A 19,436-nucleotide genomic window follows, 5' to 3' on the forward strand; every position below is an offset into this window, starting at 1 on the left:
GGTGCTCGGGCCCTAATAATAATAATAATAATAATAATAATAATAATAATAATAATAAACGGAGCAATTCCAAGAGGGTCCTCACACCATCGGTGCTCGGGCCTTAATAATAATAATAATAATAATAATAATAATAAACGGAGCAATTCCAAGAGGGTCCTCACACCATCGGTGCTCGGGCCCTAATAATAAACGGAGCAATTCCAAGAGGGTCCTCACACCATCGGTGCTCGGGCCCTAATAATAAACAGAGCAATTCCAAGAGGGTCCTCACACCATCGGTGCTCGGGCCCTTATAATTTATTTTAACACTATATATATGTGTGTGTATATATATATAATTATATTTAATTATAGTTATATGGTGTATAAAATAATAATAATAATATAAATGTCTTAATTAATTAGCAACAATAATATTAATAATATTAATATTAATAATATTAACAATAATATTAAATAAAAAGACTGAATCCAATAAACCAACTTACAAAGATTTTTAAAAGGCCACCAAACCAAAGGTGCTATAGGGTTTTCAACACAGCACAAGCGTTAAGTCCCTTAATGCAATGTCAGCAAAATAGTAGCAATATGTATAAATAATCAGAATAAATTGAACTTGAAAACATTACACATCGTCTCTATTCGCTGAAAAATCATAGTTTTGTCCTCCGCCGCGAGGAGGCGCTGTGATGTATCTGAGCAGCGCGAGCCGGAGGTCACGCATGCGCACAAACGACTGATCCCAGACATTTCGACGGAGTGGAGGAGGTCGGTTATCCTTTATCTCTTACTTAGTTGCTTAATTACAGTATCTTTATAATGGATCTGGAAGGGGGCACTTACGAACCTGGTTTTGTGGGCATCAGGTTCTGTCAGGAGTGGTGAGTAGATGGAAACTCGCTGTTCTGAGGTGTGTGCTTGTTTCGTCTCATATGAATCTTTCTGTTTAACAGTAATAACATGCTGTATCCTAAAGAGGATAAAGAAAACCGCATCCTGCTCTACGCTGTAAGTTATTTTTGCCAAATCTATGTGCATGAGTTGTCCTTTTAGACCATGTGAGAGAGTTCACTCAATGCTCATGGCGTGTTTATGCATTGATTTATGATTACAGTTAGTAACGTTAGATCTAATAAACTGATGTGATTTGACATGCATATGACTTATTATGATTACAATCGAGCGTCAAGCTAATGGTTGATCAGCATATGTGTTCTCTATAACTCGATTCTTCTTATTGGACAGAACAATCCCTTACTTGTGTTCATGTACTGTGTGTGTTCAGTGCAGAAACTGTGACTATCAACAAGAAGCCGATAACAGCTGCATCTATGTGAACAAAATCACCCATGAGGTTGAGTGAGTATCTTAATGTTTTATTTACTAAGAGGCGATGTATTAGTTTGAGGTAGAACTGTTAGCTGTCACCCAGACTGTCATGTGTCTAGAAAGACTTGATTTTCTGTTGGTGTCCATCTTTCAGGTCACATTAAAGGCATGTCTGTACTGCTGAGGGGACAAAGACTGCTGGACGCATTTGATTCTGATTCACTAGCTCTTTATTTGATTCGATATCAGTTGTTTTGGATATAAATTTGTTTTAGAAATTTGGACATATAAAACAATCCCTCATCTAATGCTGTAAACTATACAGAAAACCCTGTCAGTGCTATAATATTAAGTGAAGTGAAGTGAAGTGAAGTGACATTCAGCCAAGTACGGTGACCCATACTCAGAATTTGTGCTCTGCATTTAACCCATCCGAAATGCACACACACAGAGCAGTGAACACACACACACACACTGTGAGCACGCACCCGGAGCAGTGGGCAGCCATTTATGCTGCGGCGCCCGGGGAGCAGTTGGGGGTTCGATGCCTTGCTCAAGGGCACCTAAGTCGTGGTATTGAGGGTGGAGAGAGAACTGTACATGCACTCCCCCCACAAACAATTCCTGCCGGCCCGAGACTCGAACTCACAACCTTTTGATTGGGAGTCCGACTCTCTAACCATTAGGCCAAGACTTCCCAATTTTACAGGATAAAATTACCAATAGATTAGTGCTAAAATAGCCAGTTTTATATCAACTGTATAATTGTTCCCTTAACTTATTTTTATAACAGATTTATTCAAACATACAGTAAATAAGACATCAGTGACAAGTTAAGTAAATATATAACGAATAGCCTACGTAATATAGATTTAGTAAAAGTGATGACTAACTAGATCTGGACATTGAATGGCTTTTCGGAGGTAAATGTAACATTACATAACATTGTTTACAAGCTCTTTATTCATATCTCTCCGCGGTTGAAATAATGATTACATGACACGTAATACATTTCAGTAAGTTGTACTGTATCTTTTAACAACCCTTCTGAAGTTCATTCATGTTGGGTTTTTTCATATTATAGCAAGTAGTGAAGAGGACAAAACTTCATAAATGTTCTACCTGCGGTCTTTAACTCTGGCTGGATTATTCTGTAGTGTTTACTGGTTGAAGAGATTTTTCTAGACACCTCTAACCTAGTCCCTCTTCTCCACCAGTGAACTCACTCAGATTATTGCAGACGTGGCTCAGGATCCAACACTGCCTCGGACGGAGGACCACCCTTGCCCAAAGTAAGAGTTTAATTTTGTTTCTTGATGTAGATATGTATTAATGATGGTGTTAATGTGAATGTGTGATTTTTAGGTGTGGCCACAAGGAGGCGGTGTTCTTCCAGTCTCACAGCATGAAGGCTGAGGTGATAACACACAATCACCGTTTGCTGCTGCTGCTCTTCAGCAGTTTCAGATCCGTGTCTTAATATCTGCACTGAAAAATATTTTAAAACCGTTTTCACTCAGAAATTGCTAGTAAACACACTGAATTAAACGGAAATACTAAAAAATAGCATTTTCTTGTCAAATGTACCGCAATAATCTTTATTTATAACTATTTCTAAACACCGTTCTCCTCTACTAACAGTAACTCTCATGTACATTATACATTGTATCCACGTGACAGATTTTGTGACTTTTACCAAATGTTTGAAATAGTAAAAAAGGGCTTTATTTTGACTTTAAATATTTTCAATTAAAATAAAGTATGTATATATATGTATGTATATGTGTGATTTATTTTATTACAACAATAACATAAATACTATCTAGGACAAATCTGAACTTTCGGACATGTTTTGATTTTCTGAATGCAGGATGCCATGAGGCTTTACTATGTCTGCACTGCCCCACACTGCGGCCACAGATGGACAGAATGAGGAGGATAAAGATTAGACGTTCTTGTTCCATCCCTGAACATTATTTCTCAGTTTAGGGAACGTCTGTTGTGGAGTGGATGTGTTTTGTGGCTCCTAACACGAAATAAAAGTGTGTATAAATAGTACAACAAATAAAAAGGAAAACTCGTGGTATTGATGTGCAAAAATGGACTTTGGCGTGCATGTTACATGATGGGTAGGTTGTGGAGTAGATGCGTATCATATGCCAAAGTCCATTTGTGTGTATCAATACCACAAGTTTTCCTTTTTATTTGGCATATTATTTATACATATATTTTTATGAGACTGGGCTCATTTTGTCGGTGACTCAACTTCAGGTCATTGATGCATTTGTGAATAAACTTTTTTAGTGTGAGATTCATGCACAAACAGCAGCGACTCGTCCTTTGACCCGAGGTGTTTATAGTTTTTTTATTTGAATTCTACAGTGTATTTTTTTCACAGTGTAAGGTTTTTTTAATAAAAGATTGCAAAAAGTAATTTGAGTTTTTATTTTGAAAAGTTGTTTAGAGTTTGGATAGGTACAGTTTTTATTCGATGGTGATTTGGAATAGGGCTGTGCAGTTAATGGAAATAAAACCAAAATGTGATATAATTTTGTGTGATTATCAAATTGTGATTTAATTAAATATGTGTTTCAGAGTGAAGCGTAACACCGTGTTCTTTTACACACAAGCAGCTCCTGATCTGTTGTTTTCAACTCCGTTCAAACTAAATACAACTCCACACTCTTCATGTGCTCTGAGTTTGGGTCGCTTTTAATGTGCACTTGGGAATGCAATCAATGCAACAACCAACCTCACAAACTTGTAATGAGAAGAGCTTATACATTTACTATTGTTAAGAAAAGAGAAGAGTTAAGGGCTTTCCGGTTTCCTGCCAGAATAAAATCTTAATGGTTGGAAAGGAAGAAATTAAGACAGCCATAAATAATCATATTGTAATTTTACAGTTGTACTGCAAACATTTTTTTTATTAAATATTTTTTTATAATGCAATATTTCTTCATATTTGAATTTAATAATAAAAAAAAACAGTTATTTTATAGTTTTACTAATAACATGAAATCATCAAATGTTTGACTATATTGTGCAGCCGTGCAAAGAAACACAGCAAACTTTTTTCGCAGTGAAATTACACTTCTATTAGTTGTGTGAGGAAAGTATAAAGTGAAAACCCGGAATGAAGTTGCCGCTGAGCAGACACGTGCACAGAGACATCAAAGGGGGCTTGAGCACCTGCCCCTTTTTATCCTCGAGAGAAAGTTTCCTCTTTTAAATAAGTGAATATGTGTGCATGTTACTGTTTGCGTGAAGCTCTCCCTCCCTTTCCAGTTGTGTTTATCTTGCTGTGGAGGTGAGTGATGATGAACAAAAGAATAATCCTGTGCCTTGAATTTACAACTAATGATCCAAAAGGCAAATACATAGTCCATCTGTCTTGCTAACATCCATGACTCATGAGAGCTGTCATGTATGTCAGCTAAAGTTTAGCAGGTAGGACCAGTGCGCGTTCTTTCACTGCATGATTCAGATTATTAAAATGCATGATCACAAAATTCAAGATATCGGGGCAGAAATGTATATTTATATCATTCCATATATTTAATTAGTATCACGCGAAGACTGACGGTTTTTTTCCCACCAAAAAGCAGCATGATTACAAATGTGATATTGATTTAACAGCAGTTCAATTAACAAGAAATTTATGTAAAGACACTGTTTTAAACACAATATTGAATATCAGTATTCAACGTTTTATGTTTGAAATATCAAAACAGTATTAATGCATTAGTAACTGCAGGTTAAATACATTCATGTCCTGCATTAAATAGTGTGTAAATGCATTTAAATGCCACTTTTAATGCAGCTTCTGTGTTTTCCCTGCATTGCAAAGATTAATTTTGTCAATACTGATTTCATTTGCTTGGTAACAGCCTAAATAACTTATTATTCTAATGAACTGATTCAACTTAAGAATTCGACTGAAAAGATGATGCACACATTTAGAAAAAAATCGTCTAATTATCGTTATCGATAAAATCCCAGAAAATATTGAGACAGCATATAGCCTGGTAGTCAATATTTATATATATATATATATATTTAAATATGAGAAGTGCCCTTTTCCCACTCGAGCCCCTGCCCCTCAAAATGTCTGTGTGCACGTCCCTGCTGAGTGATCACGGAATGCTTTATAAAGCTCATGTAAGCTGCTCCTGGCCGGCTTTCGGTTGCTTGACAGCAAACCGTGTTATTCTTAGAGCCAGAGTTTCAGTTTGTAAGGCTTAATTACATCGTCAGGTCAAATGTTTCTCAGACGTATACCTATCTGTAGCCTATTAATGTCTTGTTATAAAACAATTTCATCCTGGCAATCATGCTGTAAGCTGTGATAGCCACTGCCAACGTCGTGCCTCTGGCTCAATCACAGTACAAAATAATTTATCACCAACAAGAGAATAATCACAAGGTTTGACTTTTCCCCCACTGTAGCCTACATAGAGAAGTTGTTGTGTAAGTGCCTCTTTATATGTTAAGCAACTCTGCCAAGCTGTTACTTCTGTTATTTTTGCAATGGTAAAATATCGCCTGTTCATAGTGGCATTTCCATTGTGATCTAAAAAAAGCCCGTGCAGACTAGAATTTCTTCATATCTGCCTGTAGGACTCACTACCTGAATTTCTGCACGAGACAGGAAAGTACAGCTCGCGGAAGCTCAACATATTTGTCCCTCCCAGTCATTCAGGGCTATTAAACGTGTCAGCTTGAAGTCATATTCGCCGTGGATATGGAGAGACACACACCTGGGAAGCCCGTGGATATGGAGAGACACACACCTGGAGAGCCCGTGGATATGGAGAGACACACACCTGGAGAGCCCGTGGATATGGAGAGACACACACCTGGAGAGCCCGTGGATATGGAGAGACACACACCTGGAGAGCCCGTGGATATGGAGAGACACACACCTGGAGAGCCCGTGGATATGGAGAGACACACACCTGGAGAGCCCGTGGATATGAACGCAGGTAAAAGCAACCGTCCACAAGCGATCGAGCGCATTTGTGACATTTCTAGCGTGTTTATCTGATCGCACTGTTGTTTCGCAGTGGCTTTAGTGTGTCGTCGTGCCTGGAACGCCGTGGAGCCTCGGGACAGGACAGAGATGAAGAGTCCCGCACAGACTGTGATCATTCACCACACAGCGCTCCGGTTCTGCGCGCAACCGCGCGAAAGCGTCTCTCAGCTCGCTCACATCCAGCACATGCACGTCCAAGAGAGGGGCTTCGACGATATCGGTTATAAGTAAGACTAGACTTCATTCAATAGGCTATCTGACTGTTCTTTAGCCTATATCGCAGTGTAATTAAACTTTTTATATTTTGTAATTATTTAAGCGGAATAGATAGCCTAAACTTTCTTTAGAAGTAAAAATCAATGATATTGCTCTCTTTTTGTTTAGGATTGCTTAGTTAATAAAAAAAAAATACAAACACGATTTAAACAACTAACTAAATAATACCTACTTAAAGGATGTTTTTTTTTATTTCAATTTCTAAAAAAACACAAATGTCTAGGTGGTGTGTTCTGTAAAAAGACAAAAGTCTCAATAATAGACTAATTCTTTAAGTAATATTGGAATAATGTATTTATTATTATTTGGGCTACTATTAAAACAAAAGCAAAGTAAGTCAATAAGTCCAAAGGTGTTTTAATCATTAATTGATTTATTTATTAATAATCACATATTTTCTTCTTTTTACAAAAAGTCATGTTTTGTCCTATTTAAATTCTGCTGACATAACAAGACTGGCTCCAGTTTATACATCACACATCCACTCTGTGTGTCTTACTCCAGCTTTCTGATCTCTGGAGATGGGACGGTGTATGAAGGGCGAGGATGGGGGATTGTAGGGGCCCATGCAAAGGAACACAACCTCAATTCTGTTGGCATCGCTTTTATGGGCAACTTCAACAGTGAGAATGCATCTACGTCTATTATAACATTTATTGTACTTTCACACTATGTATTATTTATTGTTCTGGTGTGATGTTTAGTGGGTTTGTAAATAGAAATAGAGATTGTGCATAAGAATTTAATTGTTCATTGGTAATGAAGTAAAGACTTGTCTAAATAAAACAAATTATACAATTCAAATGAACAAAAATACACACAATATAAAGAACATTTCTGTTTTTCTGCAGATGAAATGCCCAGTTCTGCATCGCTGTCTGCTCTGCTGAGATTGCTGCACATTGGAGTGCTTCACGGTCATGTACGGCCCAATTTTGTGCTTGTGGGACACAGAGATGTGGCAAAGACTGAGTGTCCAGGGAAACATTTATATTCTCTACTACCAAAATTAAGAGATGAGTTACAAAAGCAGCGACCTCTTTTCTATGCATTGCCTTTAATCCCTGCTGTGTGTGTAGCATTGTGTGAATGTGAAAATGTATGATAGGTTTACTTTTGCTCTAAAATTACATGTTACAGTCTTTTGTGCCTTGTTAAAATCTCTTATTAAAATCTCTTATAAAAAATATTTTTTATCAAAATTTGGAACCAATCCTAAAGGCTATAATGAATTAAATTGGGATTTAAATTGTGAAAAAAATAGAAAATTCTGTTTATCCAGTAAGAGGATTCATCTTTTTGGTTCCTTTACGATTGGATACAAATTATAATAGAAATCGTATTCACAATCCTTTATGATTTATGGATGAGAGATATTTTACAGATGATTTCTTTAAAGATAAGACTTCTTGAAATCTCCTAAATCACAATTAAGTTATAATTCATCACTTCTCCATACCGACAAACCTCTAGTTCATATGGACTGTACAGTACCGTGCAATAAATTAGTACTCAGGTGTGGCCATTAGGTGAGGATGTTAGATATGCTAAAAATGAAACGCTTTGCATATATGCCTATTTATTTTTGAAGCCTTTTTGTCGCAGTGACATGTCTATTTGATGTTGTGCATCAATGTCTTTTCATGAAGTCAATGATGGTCCTTGTGTCTGTTTAAATCATTAAACTCATATTTATTGTTACTGTTTCCCGATTGCATTTCCTTTCACCTAATTTTACATATTAATATTCAATAATTCATATAAATATAATTATTTTACTTGATCTATCTGTTTAGTCATTGCACTTTTACTATTCTACTTTATTAGTTTTGCATATGCATATGTGTGTGTGTATATATATATATATATATATATATATATATATATATATATATATATATATATATAATATACATATTATTTAAAAAACTGGATATTGTCACTATGTATACATAATGGCACTAAAAGCATCAGTAAGGGTTAGTTTATCCAGTTACAAATGGTGACCATCACCCTGTTAGGTTTATAAGAGAAGATGCAAGCACAGAATCCAAAAATTAAGGATCCTGAATTACATAACAAACGCTAATTTGCAATATCTTCAAATTTCACATCTTTCTAATAATTTAAATTGCAGTCAGATTAATGTATGAAAAATGACTGGTAGCTATCATCTGAATAGGGAGTTAATTTGATAAATAGTACCTGCCTTTAATGTATTTTACACTTAATTTCTACAGTAGGCTAATTTCATACGGGATAGATTGTAACAACAGTACTCACTGTATTTAACGTTAATCTTAGGAAGTATACTTCAAAACAACGTTCATTTGAAGCAGAGAAATAAATTATATCAAAGTCTGAAGCACATAGCGCAAGAAGCACTGCAGTTATACATGTGTTTCAACACTCCCGAGTCATACTCCTTCAGTAGTTGCTATATCTAGGCCTTCTGTAGCCAATATTTTGCCCGATATGTGCACGACTCACTCCCTTTATGGAGCCAAGGGCATCCTCCAGAGATTAGGCTTCGTGTCCATCCTAAGCTGTTTGTTTACTCACATCTCCGAGTGTTGTCGTATATGGGAACTCCTCCGTTTAACGTCCCTTGGCCTCGCTCGGATCTGACAGGAGTTCAGTCGGATGAATGTGTAAACAGAAGGGCGGTCTCAGGTGAGAGGCTTGAGTTTCAGCAGCTCCCGAGGTCTTATAATTGAGCCTTCGAGTTCATCGATCAGTCAGAGAGATTGGCTGTGCTAGAAACTTATCAGATCTTGGTTTTGTTTTTATCGAGCGTTTTCGAAGAATGAACGGGCATTTTCTGGGGTGCCATTTTGGTTGAACTTTTAAGTTCAGTTTGACACCTTAGGAGTTTGTAGTGTTAAACATGGAGGAACTAAAAGCCCCCGTGGGTTTTTTCCACAAGTCCTCATTCAGCATCAGCAGCTTATTGCTCCGACACGAGCGCGCGAGAACCGACACTATCGCCGCGCCCGACGCACCGCGCTCCCGCGCCGCAAAGCCTCCCGCGCGCTCCGTTCAGTCAAATGACGGAAAAGACAAGCCGATTCGAGAGCGAAACGAATTAGCGACCGGACCGGATAAAAAGGAGGTAGTTGGGAAGCCAAAGTGTGAAGGAACCGATGGACAAGAGAAGAAGAGTAAACCCGATAAGCCTCCGTTCAGTTATAACGCGCTTATCATGATGGCCATCCGCCAGAGTCCGGAGCGACGGCTCACCCTCAACGGCATCTATGAGTTCATCATGGGCAACTTCCCGTACTACCGAGAAAACCGGCAGGGCTGGCAGAACTCCATCCGACACAACCTGAGCCTTAACAAGTGCTTCGTCAAGGTCCCGCGGCACTACGACGACCCTGGAAAAGGCAACTACTGGATGCTGGACCCGTCCAGTGATGACGTGTTCATCGGCGGAACCACCGGGAAACTCAGGCGCCGGTCTACAACGGCGTCCCGCGCCAAGCTGGCCATGAAGAGAGGCGCGCGGCTGTCCTCCTCCTCCACCGCCGCCGGGCTCGCGTTCGCCGGCTCGTTTTACTGGCCCGTCCCGCCGTTCGTGACCCTCCAGCATCGTCACCCGAACCCCGCGGCGCACCACAGCAACTACGCCGCGTCGGTTCTGTCTCAAAGCTCGCGCCACTTCAGCTCGGTCGGTCCCGCAGCGGAAAGACTTCTTCTCCCGTCCGGTCAAGAGGCAGCTTATTATGGGATGGGTTGTGAACAGATGACCTCCGCCTCCTCCTTCGCCACATCTGCGTCTGTGCCTCTGCCTCTCTCTGCCCCCTGCTCTTTTAATTTACTCTCCAATCAGTCCAGCTACGTTTACTCTCACCAGGTGCCTCACACAGCGGGAACGTCGCCCTGGTCGCAGGAGGAATCGTACCTCTCCAAAACATCTCCTTCTGGACAGTTTTTCCCGGGAAAGCCATCTCCTTCTTCTGAATACATTGGAGGACTACGTACAGACATTCCCAGTTATTTTCCTCATTTTAACACAGCCAGCTCCATGCACTGAAAAGCTTGCTCTTTGTTTTTCAGCAGAGTCCATAACCTTATTATTATTATTATGACACTGTCGGTTAAAAGTTTGGAATAATTAAGGTTCTTTTGTTTTTGAAAAAGTCTTCTACTCAAGAATAGATATTAAAAACAGTAGTTATGTAGTATATAATAGGCTAAATAGTATTACAATTGAAAATAACTGTTTTCTATTTTAATATTCATTTTAAAATGTAATTTATTCCTGGCAATACTCCATTTATCAGTGTCACATGATCTTTTAGAAATCATTCTAATATGCTGATTTGGTGCTTTTTTATCAATTATTATAGGTGCTCCATTGTTAATAATGTCTCTTGTTATTATCAATGTTGAAAACATTGTTTTTGCTGCTTAATATTTTTGTAGCAAACAATATATTTTTCTAAATTATTTTGTGAATAGGAAGTTCAAAGGAACAACATTTATTTGAAATAGAAAACTTTTGCAACATTATAAATGTCTGTCACTTTTGGTCATTTTAATGTGTCCTTACCGAATAAAATAAGAAATGTTTCTTAAGCAGAAAATCAGCATATTAGAATGATTTCTGAATGATCACCCTACACTGAAGACTGGAGTAATGACAGATGAAAATTTAGCCTTAACATCAAAGAAATAGAATTCAAATTGTAATAATATATTACAATATTACTATTTCTACTGTATTTTCCATCCTATAAATGCAGCCTTGATGAACATAAGAGACTTTAAAAAAAAAACAAATAAAATAAAAAATATCTTAATTATTCCATTTATTATGACCTGCAGTTTATAATTACCAAGCAGTTTGTGTGCAATATTTTCTATGCATTAGTTTCATGTGAGCCCAAATATTTGTGGCCAAAACAAATACAGTTTTCGTTTGCAATTTTTCAGCTTCAAAAATCTAAAATAAATTCCACTGGAACACAACTTTTTACTCAAAGTATTATAAGCAAATGACAGCAACATGTTGAGCTAAAAACAGTGCACTGAAAAAAAGGAAGTAGCTAAAGGAAACAACCATGTTTTGTTCTGCTAACCACATATGACTTTTGAAGTATTTTGATGCTATCTTGTTTGAAAACAGGTTTTTTTTTGTTTTTTGTTTTTTTAAGATGGCACAGAGTATTGGGTGACTTGTATGTAGAATGCAAAGAGATTGACTGCATTTTTCTGTCCGGTGCTTTTACATGTGTCAGGTGTCTTCGTGTTGTTCAGCATTTACAGTCACTCACATAATCCTGAATGTGTGAATATTTCATACAATTAATCATCTTTACACAGCCTTCAGGTCTTAGCCTGTAATTTTGTCTTGGCACAAACATGTATCCACTTAAAGGGAATAAATGTTTTGGAGGAACAGACCTTTGTTGTTCATGACAATTCATTTGCCACCTTGGAATTATAAGACTCTGTCTGAATTCTGAGCGGTTTTCTGATATTGAGCTTCAAAGTTTTTGCATTCCGTAAAATTGTAAGTCTCTTTCATACAAGAAAATGACAGACCCTAAATGTATTCTAAATGTACAACATCAAAATCCTCTCAAATATTTGGAACAGGTCAAATGCAGATAGAACCTTAGAATTCTATATACAAATTATGTTTGGAATTGTAAGTTTCTATCCTGCAAAACATTAATTGAAGCAAACATTTTCAAGAAACAAATAATTCTAATATGTTTAAAACCATTAAATTAGTGCTGTAACAATGTATTGGCATGTATGAGAAAGGTAATTTAATGCTTTCTATGACATTTATTTCATATTATAGGACAAATCTTTTTTTTTCTTATTCAAGTTAAGCATAAAATGCAGTGCTAAATATTTGTCCAGTGCAGATGTTAATTTTAGGCACATTTTGGATAATTACACATTATTGCAGGAACAGTTAATAGCAGCCACTGTAATACATCTGACCAGGACTTTATTCCACAGAAAGTGGGACGGGTAAAATGGCTTTCTCTTTAGATTTCAGTATGGCTGAGATAACCTGCTAACATTTATTATTGTAATTAAGACCTCATCAATTAAATTGGTGACTATTTGTCCTTTAAAATTTAAGACATTTTAAGACTTTAAAATGCAAGTAAACAGGCAATACTTCAACAAATATATTTCACAAAGTTTAATTCTAAAATGCAAGAATGTTTCGCCAGTCATAGGTTACATATAGGCCTAAAGGGTCTTTAGCTTCCTGGACCTGATATTTTAATATCAATTAGCCTACAAAAAGAATAAGATATAGGCCTATTTTGTTACCTTTTTAAACTTGGAAGGGTTCAATTTGAGCAGATGAGCTTACCATCACTGTGATCGTCAGAAAGCTCTTATTCAGCATCTGGCTCATATTTGCGATCTCAAACATATTCTCAAAAAACTATCTTTTGCAATGACTTCTAAATTAAAATTTTGATTGCTAGATTCACCCCATCCACAATCAAATGACAGTGACACTTATACTTCATTGCCTTCAGTAATTGCTCTGCAGCAGGGCCATGCACAGACCTTTTGAGAGGCATGTGTATGGAGGAATTATTGGGTCAGATTATAAACTAAAAGTCTAAAACTAAAAGTCTTAAACCAAAACTAAAAATCTAAATTTGAATCTTAAAGTCCAAGTTGAAAATTAATTTGGTATTAAGGATTGGGCATTTGGTATTTAGGATTGAGCATTTTCTATTTAGGGTTGGGCATTTGGTCATTTAGCCATTTAGGATTTAGGGTTGGGCATTTGGGGATTTAGGATTGGGCATTTAATCATTTAGCCATTTAGGATTGACGATTGGGGATTTGGGGATTTAGGATTGGGCATTTGAAGATTTAGGATTGGGCATTTGAAAATTGAGGATTGGGCATTTGAGGATTGAGGATTGAGGAGTGTATTCAAATTAGGAGGCGTGGCCCAAATACTGGAGGCTGGGTTTGAAATGGCTTGTGCGCAGAGGCACCTTATGGACAGCAGAGGGAGCTTCCAGTGCTAAGGAGCACACTGTAATGAATCCAAACGGAGCAAGTGAGTGTGAGCGAGGACTGTGTGATAACTTCAACTTAATGACAGCTTTCTAACATTTGTGGCCTCAAACACAAAGTCACCAATGAAAGGAGTGATATCGGTCTGATGACGAGAAAGCAGCAGACAGTGCAGCAGGTAAGATGCTAACATTAGCTACTAGTTATATAAGCTGATATTGCTAACATGCTTTAGTAGGGTATTATTATATTGGGACATGCTGTTTTGTTTTTTAAACTGCGGTTAACCCGTCTGACATTAGTAGATACACTCCTTTCACATTGCCACTAGATGGTCTTGTTTTTTTTTTTGTAGTTTTTTTTTTTTTGCTATGTAGCCTATATATATTTTATAAAGATTGTGAGAGAAAAGAAATTAGGCTTGTTTGACTTGAACCGGCACTGCACACTGCAAGACCGATCGGTTTATGACATTAAAGTACTGCGAGAGCGATTCAAAAGCATAAGCATACTCTCTTTGATGTGATATGTCGTGTGTGCAGTGGTGGACAGTAACGGAGTAGCTTTACTTCGTTACTGTACTTAAGACCATTTTTCAAGTATCTGTACTTTACTGGAGTAGTTTTATTTTGAGTAACTTTTACTTTTACTTCACTACATTCCAAAGCATAAGATCGTACTTTTAACTTCACTACATTCCATACAACATATCGTTACTCCCTATAATATATCATGTGCTCCGACACGCAGAAGTGGTGTCTGATTCAACATGAATGAACTGAGTCTTTTCAAAATAAACTTTTAAATCGGATCGCAAATAACTCATGCATGTTCACATTCCCCGCTGCCGTAATATTAACAGTTTTATTAAAATGCTACCATGTCCTATGTGACGTCTGTTTTTATATTGTTTATCAACAGTAATGTATATTGTTTGGATTAACTAGACGAGTAAACAGACATGAATGTTTATTCATAACCGTACCGAAAATAAGTAAATATTGTTAGCTAACTGTCTAGCTAACAAGCTTGCTGGTGCTAACTTGAGGTAATTTTTATAAATAATGTCCAAATATTTTTATTCAACCACCTATATATATATATATATATATATATATATATATATATATATATATATATATATGTATATATATATTACATCTGGGGAGAAAAGAAAGGATGACAAGGTTTGAGAAGGAAAAAATCATTATGAAAATATAATTATATTTTCTTACTGGTGAAAATCAGATGGTCAACTCTGCTTTCTCTCAGGTACATCGCAGTGTAAGCTTCACAGTGAACATTACTCTCGTCAACGTAGTCCATATCAACAACAAAAATATATCTTGACTCCATATAGTGGTTATTTCGGAAAAAATCCCAGGTATTTTGAGCAGTAGGATTATAAAAAAAAATGTGCTAATATAAAATTAAATTAAGTAGCCTATATAAAATTGCAAACATCTATCTTTCAGTACTTTTTTTACTTTTGTAGGCTACTTTCACTTGAGTAAAATTGAAAAAGGAGTACTTTTACTTTTACTGGAGTAATATTTTATTATACGTATCTGTACTTTTACTAAAGTACTTGATTTGTGTACTTCGTCCACCACTGCGTGTGTGTATGTATATACTCAGACCGGCCCGTCTGGCACCAACAACCATGCCACGCTCAAAATTGCTTAAATCATCTTTCTTTCCCATTCTGACATACAGTTTGGAGTTCAGGAGGGAGTTCAGGAGATTGTCTTGACCAGGACCACACCCCTAAATGCATTGAAGCAACTGCTATGTGATTGGTTGATTAGATAATTGCATTATTAAGAAATTGAACAGGTGTTCATAATCATCCTTTAGTTGTGTGTGTATATACATACACACGACATATGACATCAAAGAGAGTAGACGCTCCTTATGCTTTTGAATCGCTCACGCAGTACTTTAATGTCATATACCGATCGGTCTTGCAGTGTGCAGCACCGGTTCAAGTCGAACAAGCCTAATTTCTTTTCTCTCACAATCTTTATAAAATATATATAGGCTATAGGCTAAAAAAACAAACAGAAACAAGATCATCTATTGGCATTGTGAAAGGAGTGTATCTACTAATGTCAGGGGTTAACCGCAGTTTAAAAAACAAAACAGCATGTCCCAATATAATGATACCCTCCTAAAGCATGTTAGCAATATCAGCTTATATAATTAGTAGCTAATGTTAGCATCTTACCTGCTGCACTGTCTGCTGCTTTCTCGTCGTCAGACCGATAGCAATCCTTTCACTGGTGACTTTTGTGAGGCCACAAATGTTACAAAGCTGTCATTAAGTTGAAGTTAGTGTGCTCCTTAGCACTGGGAGCTCCCTCTGCTGTCCATAAGGTGCCTCTGCGCACCAGCCATTTCAAACCCAGCCTCCAGTATTTGGGCCACGCCTCCTAATTTGCATACAATCCTCAATCCTCAAATGCCCAATCCTAAATCTTCAAATGCCCAATCTTAAATGGCTAAATGATTAAATACTAAATACCAAATTCCCAATCCTAAATCCCCAAATGCCCAACCCTAAATCCTAAATGGCTAAATGACCAAATGCCCAACCCTAAATAGAAAATGCTCAATCCTAAATACCAAATGCCCTATCCTAAATACCAAATGCCCAATCCTAAATACCAAATTAATTTTCGATTTGGACTTTAAGATTCAAATTTAGATTTTTAGTTTTGGTTTAAGACTATTAGTTTTAGACGTTTAGTTTATAATCTGACCCAATAATTCCTCCATATGTGCTGATACTGAAAAAAGCCCCCCTCCACATTTTTAAATTGGTCACATCTTAATGACAAATTAAATGACACAAAATAATAGTCTCAAAAGCTTTAGATTTATTTCCTATTAATAAAAATCATAATAATAATATAGATTATATAGATAGGGTTTCAGGGCTTCTTTAAACCTAATAACAAAATAAATCTTCTGTGAGCCATGTACTTGAAGATGTTTATGTCTTCACTGTGATGTCCCTCTCTACACATAAAGTTCAATAAAAATATGTTTGAATTTATTATTATAATTTTTTTAGCTATTCTGTCAAATTCTGCTAATTTGTATTATTTGGTAAAAGATGTTTATGTGTGTCATTGAGAAGAGGGAAAGGTAAAGCAATGAGTCAAGTATCTTTGCATATTTTGAAATATGCTTTAAATAATTATGCCTAACACAATTCCAGTCAATATAGACGGTTTCATCGGGCGCACGCGCCTGGACCTAAGTTAACTTCCGGTCTGTGTTGTGTATATCGGTCTGGCTGCAGTGCCTTCTACAAACGCAGTTAAAGTCAAGGTGATGAGTAGACTGAAGTTGGGGTCAGGTGGTTGTGCTGCGGGATGTGTTTCCCATACATTTATTTATTTTTGGAGACTCGCCACAATTTTAAAACTGATCGATTTTCAAAAAGGCTTCGTTGAATAAACATGAGTAACGTTACGTAATGCACGTTTAATAATAACAACTCCATACATTTATATGTTTAAATATCAAAACGAGGCACAGGTGTTTTTATATCGCTGTATTTCTGAAGGAAGACTTGCATGTGCCTGATAAAGCAGCGTGTGAGCGTACCAGCTCTGCTTTGTTTACAGCTGTTACTGGGGAAACCTCTATTTCTCGCGCTTTATGTCTATGCTTTAAAACATCTCCTGCTGGCAAAGAATGAATCTGCATTTTCATTAAGTCCGCCTGACCCACGCGGCAAACATATTTTGTTTGTTATCAAAAAAGATCTACTCTAGAGGGACTTGGCTGTTATTATTGATTCTATTTGGAAGTCTACCGGAAGTTAAGTTAGGTCCGCAAAAGCGCGTATGCGCAGTAACGTTTGTTTATGTTGTTACCGTTGAAACTGTCTATAGGAGATTATAAGAAACTATAGCCATGCAGTTACAATAGCATATCCAACATGTATCTGCATACCTGACAGAACTTGATATTGTGGAGGACCAGGGATGTTGGTCTCTTGAAGGTCTCTTATTCACTACACTTTTCCTAAAATAAGCCAGCAGTGAAAAAAAATATTAAAATATTGTTTAAAGTACAGTTACAGTGAAAAGTTTGAATTTTGCCAGAGCTCTCCCCTCCTAGTCCTACATATATATATATATATATATATATATATATATATATATATATATATATATATATATATATATATATATATATATATATATATATATACATGCATGGAACAATATAAAGATTCCACAGTGATCTGACGAGCTATGAATTAACCACGCGACTATATGATATTATTAAATGTTAACAAATTAAGTGCATTAGTAATCATAAATCAAACAAGAAATTTCTTAGAAATATATTTTACCAAGGCGATTCACTCAAATGCAGTTTCAGGGTTCTTGACGAGCGAATGTGTGCAAATGTGCATGTCGTCCTTCATTAAAACACGTTTTCATCAACAGGTTACTAAGTTTGTTGTAGCTATATGGGCGCTCCATTTTACCTGATGTAAAATACATTAGGTGAAAAATCTAATTTGATTAAATATGAATTGCTAGGCTGCTGTCTGTATGCACAGGCTATTTAAGTGTAGGTTATTGGCTATGATGCTAGCCCTCTCTCTTTGTCCCACCTGTCTCAGACCTTAATGACCTCAAATATGAGCCTTATAGACATAGTGTTGCTTGCGTAAAAAATGCTGTACTTATTCAAACAACAAGATTGTTACCATTGCAAGAACTTCAAGAGTTCAATTGCTTTGCAGGCAAGGGTTGCCAGGTTTTCACAACAAAACCCGCCCAATTGTTACCCAAAAATATCACAAAACTAGCCCATTTGCGTTTTGAGGGGGTGGAGTTATGAGGTTTTACTGACAGTTTGAGCGGATCCAACTTTTAAATCTAGTCACAAGCTCTATTTAATGTTTCATCGGCTAAATATGAGTAAAACAGACAGACGTTTGTTTCATTGAAAAAAGGGCACTTCGGAGTATATATATATATATATATATATATATATATATATATCATGGGGCAGTCTGGCGACTGAACATTATAGAACCAAGTTAGAGTTCGACTTTGTAGATAGAACCTTTTTGTTTTCTGAATAAAAAGTCCTCAAATGTGCATAACTTTAAAAACATAATAACATAATGTAAATATGTAACAGAATTAGAATATGTGAATAACTCAATTTTGAAAAAATTTATAAACCTTATAATTCCAAGGCTAATTGCTCATTAGCCTAATTGTTCAAGGATTTTTTTTGTAAATATATACAAAATACAAGTTCGGTAGCCTACTTTTCAGACTTGAACTAAAATAATAATAAGAAAGAGAGATAATATATATATATATATATATATATATATATATATATATATACATTTTAATTCATAAAAATAAATAATGAGAACGTGAACTAGATGATGTCAGGTGCTAATTAGCATATTTATGACGTAAGTGCGTCGTATTGTATTGCCTCCCTATGCTCACATACCGCAGTTTAATTTAGCCATTTAATTTAATTCTCAATTAAACTGTTTTTATTACTATATTTTAATGTTTCTGTTGTCAGAAAACGGAATGAATATTATAATGACTGAAACACGGTCCATTAAGCTCTCAAACATTAATCTGTACTAATGAAATCAAATACACATACGATAAAGTCAGTGGTTGTGCTGTGACTGATGTCGGCTGTACTTGCTTGTAAAATAGAATTAGAAGCAACAGAATATATTTCTTTTTTTTTAACTGAAAGTGCTGCTGCT

The 19,436-nt window shown here is 36.4% G+C and overlaps 3 protein-coding genes across 3 annotated transcripts; all 3 read left to right on the forward strand.

Moving 5' to 3' along the window:
- The first annotated feature begins 727 nt into the window (after positions 1-727).
- LOC132155572 (DNA-directed RNA polymerase II subunit RPB9) lies at positions 728-3,429 on the forward strand. Its single transcript, XM_059564335.1, has 6 exons — positions 728-884; positions 957-1,011; positions 1,289-1,362; positions 2,550-2,624; positions 2,698-2,749; positions 3,203-3,429. Exons 1-6 carry the CDS (start codon positions 823-825, stop codon positions 3,263-3,265), a joined length of 381 nt encoding a protein of 126 aa, XP_059420318.1. The 5' UTR covers positions 728-822; the 3' UTR covers positions 3,266-3,429.
- A 2,076-nt stretch (positions 3,430-5,505) lies between these two features.
- On the forward strand, positions 5,506-7,869 carry LOC132155573 (peptidoglycan-recognition protein SC2-like). The gene is made up of 4 exons (XM_059564336.1): positions 5,506-6,317; positions 6,399-6,594; positions 7,148-7,266; positions 7,495-7,869. Exons 1-4 carry the CDS (start codon positions 6,077-6,079, stop codon positions 7,746-7,748), a joined length of 810 nt encoding a protein of 269 aa, XP_059420319.1. The 5' UTR covers positions 5,506-6,076; the 3' UTR covers positions 7,749-7,869.
- A 1,230-nt stretch (positions 7,870-9,099) lies between these two features.
- On the forward strand, positions 9,100-10,697 carry LOC132155574 (forkhead box protein G1-like). The gene has a single exon (XM_059564337.1). It carries the CDS (start codon positions 9,531-9,533, stop codon positions 10,677-10,679), a length of 1,149 nt encoding a protein of 382 aa, XP_059420320.1. The 5' UTR covers positions 9,100-9,530; the 3' UTR covers positions 10,680-10,697.
- The last annotated feature ends 8,739 nt before the right edge of the window (positions 10,698-19,436 follow it).

Source organism: Carassius carassius, chromosome 13 (assembly GCF_963082965.1).
Source record: "Carassius carassius chromosome 13, fCarCar2.1, whole genome shotgun sequence".
In the NCBI taxonomy this organism is placed as follows: Eukaryota; Metazoa; Chordata; class Actinopteri; order Cypriniformes; family Cyprinidae; genus Carassius; species Carassius carassius.

Coding starts and splice junctions, on each gene's coding strand:
- LOC132155572 (XM_059564335.1), top strand. CDS start 823: ATGGATCTGGAAGGGGGCACTTACGAACCTGGTTTTGTGGGCATCAGG. Junction 885..956: donor ATCAGGTTCTGTCAGGAGTG/GTGAGTAGATGG, acceptor TCTGTTTAACAG/TAATAACATGCTGTATCCTA. Junction 2,750..3,202: donor CTCACAGCATGAAGGCTGAG/GTGATAACACAC, acceptor TTCTGAATGCAG/GATGCCATGAGGCTTTACTA.
- LOC132155573 (XM_059564336.1), top strand. CDS start 6,077: ATGGAGAGACACACACCTGGGAAGCCCGTGGATATGGAGAGACACACA. Junction 6,595..7,147: donor TTCGACGATATCGGTTATAA/GTAAGACTAGAC, acceptor GTCTTACTCCAG/CTTTCTGATCTCTGGAGATG. Junction 7,267..7,494: donor TTTTATGGGCAACTTCAACA/GTGAGAATGCAT, acceptor GTTTTTCTGCAG/ATGAAATGCCCAGTTCTGCA.
- LOC132155574 (XM_059564337.1), top strand. CDS start 9,531: ATGGAGGAACTAAAAGCCCCCGTGGGTTTTTTCCACAAGTCCTCATTC.